We start from the raw sequence: 8,857 nt of genomic DNA, 5'->3' as shown, positions 1-8,857 counted from the left end.
CTTAGCTTCTCTATTAGCCACACTAGACTCATAATTACTATCCTTTAACAGAAACCCTTCTAACTTAGGACTAGAAGTTGTATACTGCCCAAAAGCCCATATATATTAATGTCCATCTATAAAAGCAGTGTAATTATTGACATACCATGTTACTTTCACAACTTTTTAGCTATCTTGTCTTGTTCCTCCTAACAGAAACAGTATTTAGGCTTTAGTAGGAAATGCCAAAACCAAACGGTTCGAAGCCAGTGCATATCAACAGGTAATCTTAAGAGTCTTCTATAACAAGGCTCCCAATAGTCATCATTAGTACCAACTCTCCCTGGTGACACCAATTTGACTCTCCTCCCTTGTTTGTATTTGCATGAAAGGTTAAGGAACAAAGGAAATAATCTGTTTAGGACCTACAAAATAGCTACAGATTCAACTCAATGCAATGCCTTTCATAATCAAGTCAGAACAATCCAAAACTATCATAAAGTAGCACATTTAAGGAAACTAAGCCACAAAACTGTTGCATTATGATTTAATCTAATAGCACAAAAATTTGATATTACAGCTCCTCTGATTTTCTACGAGGAAGGTTATGCATGCCTCCATATTCAGATCTGCACTGTTACATTTTGAACCATATAGTGAATTTTACATCATAATGGATCAATTTGGAATTCCCATGCAACACCTCAAATTATATAAAATGGAAGCAATTTTGAAAAGCTTTGTGGAAAGTTCTCATGCTTAAAGCCTTTTTATATGGGCAACTTTGGGTTATAATGTACCAGCTTGCTAAACTTTAGAATGTTAAGTCACTGAGTATCATGGACTTTGAACTGGCTTCTATTCCTAAAGAAAAAAAGAATGGTAAGAACAATCACTTAGGAGGCAACCAAAAATTGCCTTCACTTCAAAAGCCTCAATTTTAAGATTTGTGTAACCAACTGCTTTCCATGGGATAGGAACTACGGTAATAGCGGGTTTGACTATTACAGTTATGCTATTATTTTATTAATTCAAAAGCACTTTACAAGAAAATATAAGTATGGCTTCCAACTGGAATGTTATACGTGAACTTGAAAACCAGCTCACATTTTAGTTTTGCAAGGAAAAACAGGCTTTCAGGTTAAACAACAATTTGTAACCAAAACTTTAATCCCAAGGATTCTCACAAAACATATTACAAATGACAGCATGAAAAAAAATTTGTGCACAGTAACTCAAAGTTCAGCTCTACAATGTACCCTTAAACTGGCAGGACACTGGTATCTTTGAATAGTCTCAAATTTCCAAATGAGAATGTTGTTACAAAGGGTTATATGTTCATATACAGCAACCACATAAAAAATTTATGACCGAAAGCAAAGAAAGGTAAACTAGCTTTCTTAAAACTTCTTAGATTCTACACCAACTGGACAACTTCCGCCCAGTGAAAGACTAGTTAAAATTTTTTAAGCCTCTAGTTTAATTTTGCAGCTTTAATTTTTACCTATACTGGCTTGTGTTCACAGCAGCTTTTGAAGACTGCTCGTCCAACTACAGCTGCATATTACATCCCAGCTATGGAAAGTCGAAGTTCAAATTTTGCCAGTCTTGTTTCCACAATATTAAACATCACACTTTAGCTGGGCAGGAGTTTAGAGGTTTATTATCAGTCTACCCAAGACTAAAGTTCAAAGCAAATTTAATTTTGCTTAAGGGAACATTGTAAAGTAACAATTCTTGATATTAACATGCCTCATATGATCTATTTTAAACCATAGAGAATTACATCTTTATGTGTCACTGTTCCAAGACAAACAAATGTGAACAGCTAATACATCTTAAAAATGTACCAAGCTTATGAAGTCTCAAACAAAACTTGAATTTTCTGTACATACTCCTGTCAAATGAAGGGATTTCCTGTACACCACTCCTCTTGCAAACTGGTCTTCTATTTCCTTTCATTTGACCTAGATCGGCTAAAAAAGATAAAAGTTTTATCTGTAACTTGGTGACAGTGACAAAACACCTTCAGACTTACATACAATTAAAAGGAAAAGTAGTACGATATAGTTATAAAAGTCATTAACAAAACGGCTAAAGATGGACTATTTCTAATTTTAGTACAGTATGTAAGGTCTTAAAAGGCCCATGGCATAAAGTTCTTACCTACGAGACCTAGAGAAAGATCGGGACGGCTTGTGATTTCTCTCCCGAGACAGTGATCTCTCTCTTCTCCTATCTCTAGAAAGGGACCTTAAGAGGGAGGGAAAAGAAAAATACACCTGTTCAGGATTATACACATCAAATATTTCTAGCAAGTTCTTTCAAAACTAAAAGCTGGTTCATTCTTTTATCTTACTACTGGTTCTGTGTACCACTTGATTCATAACTATACCTCAGGTCTAGTACCATTAAGCAAATCACTTAGAAAACAGCCTAGGAACAGCAGCAACGCCACCACTTCTGAGAACATGGCCAAATGCTATTTACCTGCTCCGGCTGCGGGAGAAGCTTCTCCGTCTTGGAGATCTAAAAGCAGAAACAGGAAAGTTAGGCTAATTGTCAATTAGTATTTATGGCGTGAGGCATTTCCCAACTTTTCAATCTCACTGTTGGGCCCAGTGAATGTGCCGAAGAACTGGCACCCATCGTCCAAAAACAAAAAAAAAGAAAAGAAAAAAAAAGGGCACAGAAGGATTAAGGAACCAAAAGCTCAAGTGAAAAGCAGGTATTCCAACCATGGACTCACTATAACAAAGAATGCTTCACAGCAGATCTGTCCAATGCACAACTTCATGTCAAACTAACTTCACTACCCAAAACACCACACCAAAATGTAGTCCCACAGTAGTTCCAAAAACAGTCCCATAAACCGGTATTTGGAACCCATGCAAACCTGTAAGTCCATGACAAGACTTAGGTACCAGGTGGATAGTGTCATCTCGTGAAAACGCGCTAGGTGTCAATACTGATGCCATTAAGTGCTACATTAGACTGCATTGTGATGGTCACATTTAAGAGTGTGTTTAGACTTATCAAAATTACCTTAGCTTGGCCCATTTCACCCCCAAATTTTAAAAATTTTGAAAACTGTTAGTAAAACCATTTAAAGGTGATAGGAGTCAACAATTTTTGCTAGAAAGGAAAGCTAAACCTGTTAGTTATTAAATTGTTTAGTTTGGCATCTCACACATGCAAATAAGTTTCACTTGAAGGTCTAGTTACATTATGAGTTCCCTATCACCCTTAAAAGTTTTATTCAAGCAATATATATGTACATTACCATTCAATTATGCACAGCCAGCCTTTGATCCAGAAAAAAGAATTACTTTAAGCCGCTTACTCCTTATTTTAACCAGCAGTAAACTGTATAAGCAGGAAAAACTTACTAGTTTTGGGTTTCAACAAGCTAGAAATGGTGAGGTGAGGCTGCCGGACTGACGGCCAGGAAGAATTTGCTGAAAAGGTTTTGCCAGATGTTGCGTTGGATTTAGTTGGTTGGCGAAGGGGGTGTTGTGGATTTTTCCTGCTTTTTTGTTAGCCGAAGGCTGCTGCTGTAGTTGTTGTGAAGACATTTGGTAAATAAACAGCTGAGCTGATTGGCCAGGAATGTGTGGGCGGTCGAGGCGGCTGCTGCCGATTTGGTTAAGGTTGGAGAGAAGGCTGAGAGAAAACAGCATGCTCGGGAACCAAAGGGCGGTGCAACCTGACGACTGGCCATGCCTGGGTCATGTGAAACGACACCAGCCAAGCTGAATGGGGCGCGCTGGTCACATGACGCTGAAAGGGCTAGTTGACTGGCTAATGCAGACTCAGAGGGTGGTGAGAAGAGACATGATGGTGACTCTGTAACGGGGTTCATTTTTATTAATAGATGGACCAAAAAGCACAAAAAAAAAATGAAAAACAAGCCATCAGTACAACCATCTATTAGCTAACAAATACTCTATTATGATGGGCAACAGTGTGTTGTTTTTCAAAATAGCAAAAGGGGCAAGATTTTGAACTCCTGGTCTCCTAAAGGACTTCACTCACCTGTAAGAGGTAAATTCAGTCCTACAGAAACTATTTTGGAGGTCTGAGGAGATGTGGAGTTAGCATCCAGACAACACTGTCTGGTCCAAGAATGATGCCATTTTCAATTATAAAAAAACTGATTTCTCTCCTATTTGGGTTTGAAGAATAGATGACTGGGATTGCTTTTTTAGCCCCCTTTATTGGTCAGTGACTTAAGTTAGTTTCAGAAAGATTTCTATTTTACCAGTTGTAACATTAAAACAGCTGCCTGATAAATATTACAATCGTGCTAATAGCAGAACACACATTTTTGTGAAGAGCTAGAGTTGAATGTAATGTTTTGTCATTATGGAGTCAAGAAATGGAAAAAGGCCTAAATTGAAGTATAAGGGAAGACTTGGAAAGATGCAACTAGAAGATGAACTACAAGATAGATCCAAGATAGAAGTTACTGACTACCAACATGAACCTAAAGACAAAAGCCAACACTCAGCACAACTCACATACCCCAAACTATACCCAGCACGTTTCATAAAAGCCTCCGACTCTTCAAAGTTTAAAAACCCACCAACAAACTTCCACGAGAAATACCTGCTCCTAAGGCTACTCCATTACACCAATACCTCTAAACACGCTCTCTCCCAAGTACCTGCGCCTAGGCGGAGGACTCCTTCTCCGATAATCATCTCGAGGGCGACGACCCCAAGAGGGAGGTGGGCCGCGATTTCGACTTCTCTTCTCACCATTTGAGAGTTCCACTCTTACCCGGCAGCCACACAGTGTTCTAGGAAGGAAAAAACCCCATTAAATTTAATGCAGCCAAAAAGCACTCCCAGTCAGCTTCTTACTAAAGAACAGATTTGAATGCCTGTAGGACCCTTAACCAAAACAAGTTTTAGTTCCCTTTTCTTAAGATTTTATTTGTTTATTTTGGAGAGAAGAGGGGGAGGAGGGAGCAGGAAGCATCAACTCCCCTATATCCCGTGACCAGGCAAGCCCAGGGTTTCAAACTGGCAACCTCAGAATTCCAGGTGGATGTTCTATCCCCTGCACCACCCACCACAGGTCAGGCCTGGCTCCCTTTTCTTAAAGGAAACCAACTTCCTGGTGGGCTGTCTCAGTGGATAGAGCATCAGCCCAGCTATCAACATCCCGGGTTTGATTCATGGTCAGGGCCCACATAAGAAGTGACCATCTGCTTCTCTTCCTCTCCTCCTTCTCTCTTTCCCTTTCAGTCAGTGGCTAAACTGGTTTGAGTATGAGCCTTAGGTGCTAAAAATAGCTTGGTTGATTCAAGCATCAGGCCCAGAGAACTGGGGGGGAGGAGGATATGCATGCAGGATTCTCCCTCCTCTCACGTAAAACAAAGAAACCATGGTCATAGAGCTGTTGGTTAGAACACTGGTCAGAAGCACAAAGGTTGCTGGTTTGATCCCTGGTCAGGACACATACAGAAAGAGATTAATGTTTCTGTCTTTCTCTCTTCCTGAGTAAAATCAATAAATAAAAGTTTTTAAAAATTAAAAAAAAAAAAAAAAGGAAACCAACTTCTTTACAGTTTATTACTTTAAGAGTCAGTCTATCATTGGACTCAACATTAACTTTTTAACAAGTGGCAGAAAACCCTGAATTCATCCTGAAAGTACTAGTTCATCTGAACTGTATACCTTGTAACTTCTTCCTTTGAGGTCCCAGTGCTTGTTTACTGATCTTACACAGTATTTGCTGATCTCTCCACCACCCCCCAACATACTCGTCCATGTAAACAGCAATAAACAGGACAACAGAAGACTTTTTTGGCCATTTTACACCACTCCATCCCCTCAAATTACAAGAGGTGACATTAAAAAATTCCAACATCCATGAAGTTTAGATAAGCCACCATATATCTGGACAGTGAGTGGGAAGAGCTGTGGCCTAAAAACGTCTTTCTGCAATCTGCTTGGATAAACACAAGCTTTTCCAGTCAACCCTCAGAACATTTAATTTTAGGATCTTAAGTTACCTCCTTGGTTTCATGAAATACAATGGTTTCAAAGGCCAAATTGAAGGGGGAAGGGCAACACCTGTTTACTATGAAGACTCAGGCATTGTCAGCCAGCTAACAGAACACTAATTACTAAGGAAAATTGCTATCCAATCCGCACTTCCTAAAAGGACCTTTCAAACACGTAAAAGGATAAGGCCTGGTAAGCTCAGTCACTGTTGTCCTTCCAAAACAAGACTGTGGGTTTGATCCCCTTTCAGGGAACAAATGAGAAACAATCAATGAATGACCAAGTGCAACAACAAATGAATGCTCCCCCCTCTCCCTCTCTAAAATCAATCAATTTTAAAAAGGTAACTGCAATAACCCCTCACATAACCATCACTCAACTACAGTGATCAGTTTGTAGTTGTAAGTTCATTCTTAAATAAATATTTGATTCCACAATTGTTTTAAAAACAATTAAATGATGAAAACACACTTGACACTGTGGAGAACTTAGATTTAAATGTTTTGACCATTTTTTGATACAGCTATCCACCTAGAATTGACAAACGTAACTATTTTCTTCAATGGCCAACTGAATAAAAAGAAACTTAAACATGACTTCACTGAAACTGTTCAGCCCACTTATGATTGCAAAAAAAGTTTATGTAAATCTCCGGTAACATCAATTTTGAGCTTAACCAAGGAAGATAGCTAAGGGATTTTGAATGTTAGAATCTCAAGCAACCTGTGGAAGAGCATAAGCCGACGATGAAATTACCTCCCATCGAGCTCTCGGACAGCGTCGGCTGCATCTCGGGGATCTTCAAACTCAACAAAAGCAAAGCCGGGAGGGTTCCTAGCAACCCACACACTTCGGAGTGGTCCATAATAGCCGAAGGCGCGCTCCAACTCAGTCTTGTTACCGTTGTTTCCTAGGTTACCTACATAAACCTTACAATCCAATGGACAGGAATCACGATGCATTTCTGTCAAAAACAAAACAAGAAAAATATTAAAGATTTCCCCAAATAATCTACAGTGGAAAAACAGCCTTAGGAAAGATGCCAAAATGTCCAAGAATCAAGCAAGTAATGCTATCACCATCAAAACATCTATTTCCCCCTTGTTACTGATAACTGTCAGGAAACCAGCACAAACTGCTTAAAAAAAAAACAAGTCCTGTACCTCTTTGAAAAGCATGGGAAAAACAAAAATGCACTGGAGGATCATTGACTACTATGTGGGCACCGACTTAGGGACTTCACCTGCTATTTCAATTAACCTCAAAAATAAAGCGCTTAGACAAGGATGCTAACCTGCTCAGAGGTGAACACCGAGGCCCCAAAAGCAAATGCAACAAGGCAGAAAACAATTGGTTAAGCCTAAACCGCTAGAAAGGTGATAAAAATGTGCCTTATAAGCAAAAAAAAAAAAAAAAAAAAAAGCCTTATAAACCAAAACTTAAACAACTTTATTCCTCAAAGCAACAAAACAATGTTAGTTTTAAAAACCGTGCCTCACACCAGCACAATTCTTAATAGCAAAAAGGTTTATTAACTTACATGGCCAGCAATGGACAAAAATAAGCAGTGTATTATCCACACAATGTACTCAGGAAAAGCAGCACTTATAAATGCTACAAACGTGCACGAAAACATGCTAGGTCATAGAAACCAGACTCAAAACTGTGTAATATATTACGACTCCATCTACAATGGAACGTCCAAAACAGATCAATCCAGACAGATCTGTCTGGTGGAACTGAACGCACTTTGGGGGCTTGTATTGAACTTCAAGTCGCCTTAGCAACGATCCCAATCCCCTTATAGGCCAGTTTCAATTGCATGAAAGAGCGAGCGGCCTCGTCAATTAACTTATTAGTTCAGGGCTTTCTCACAAATTCCACGTTTCTGTTCACTTTGGGCTTATCCAAGAAAGAAAGACATTCTGGACACAACCTCCTCCTGTGCGTGACCCCACCCTGTGCCCAGGAACTGAGATCAATCCGCGGCTGGAGACGGGTTCCGTGACCCATTCCAGGCCTACGGATTAATGGAAGGCAGGTATAAGAACGCTGCGCAAGAAAGATCGGCTTTAAAAAAAAAAAAAAGACAGACTCGTTTCAAGGCGTAAACAATGAAATCAAACTAAAATAACATGGAAATCAAGGTGATTCCAGAAACCACTCAATATAGATCAAAAAGGTACAGTGGCAGCTTAAGAATATATGGGGCGACTTAAAAAGGCGGGGGCCATAAACCGCAAGGCCGCGCGGGCCTGGAGTACAATACGGTTCCTGTTTCCCTCCACCGCAGCCCGAGTCCTGGGTGAGCCCACACCCCGGATCCCCCCCCCTCGCCCCCCACCCATAAAGGTTTAGAGCCACCGCCACGGCAAGGCCCGGCCGCGGCCTCGGCCTCCGGTGGGCCTGCAGCCCCCCGCCACCACCCCGTGCGGAACGTCACAAAATGGCGGCGGCGTCCCTTTGTCTCAATCTGGCGCCGCCATTGGGCCTAGCCCCACCTCGGCACTCGGAAGTTCCCTTTTCACCCTCACTCCTTCCACGCTGGACTCTTACCGAGATCTTGAGTTAGAAATGCGGCGGCTCCAATCTACACACACCCTCGGACGGCTCCTCCGCTCCCTTCCGCCCGGCTCCCAAACACCGTCAACCCTACCCGGCGTCCACGAAATGGCGGACCACCGCTGTCTCCTTGCCCGTATTTATAGAGCATGCCGGAGTCACATGATTGGACGGTCTCGTCCAATGAGAGGCCGAGAAGGCTATGACGTCGCGGCTAGAAAAGCAACGAAAACCGCGGTTGCTGGGAGCGCGCTCTGGCCGCGCCGCCTGACTGGTTGGGGACGTGTGCATTCGCGCCCTCG

At 41.2% G+C, this 8,857-nt stretch overlaps 1 protein-coding gene across 1 annotated transcript; it reads right to left on the bottom strand.

Moving 5' to 3' along the window:
• Positions 1–1,113: 1,113 nt before the first annotated feature.
• Positions 1,114–8,686, bottom strand: SRSF3 (serine and arginine rich splicing factor 3). The gene is made up of 6 exons (XM_066237514.1): positions 8,550–8,686; positions 6,750–6,957; positions 4,646–4,780; positions 2,470–2,508; positions 2,146–2,232; positions 1,114–1,955 (listed from the first exon to the last, which is right to left on the bottom strand). Exons 2-6 carry the CDS (start codon positions 6,953–6,955, stop codon positions 1,928–1,930), a joined length of 495 nt encoding a protein of 164 aa, XP_066093611.1. The 5' UTR covers positions 6,956–6,957; positions 8,550–8,686; the 3' UTR covers positions 1,114–1,927.
• Positions 8,687–8,857: the final 171 nt, after the last annotated feature.

This window comes from Saccopteryx bilineata, chromosome 1 (genome assembly GCF_036850765.1).
Source record: "Saccopteryx bilineata isolate mSacBil1 chromosome 1, mSacBil1_pri_phased_curated, whole genome shotgun sequence".
Lineage (NCBI taxonomy): Eukaryota > Metazoa > Chordata > Mammalia > Chiroptera > Emballonuridae > Saccopteryx > Saccopteryx bilineata.
This window is presented reverse-complemented; position numbering and strand designations above follow the sequence as displayed.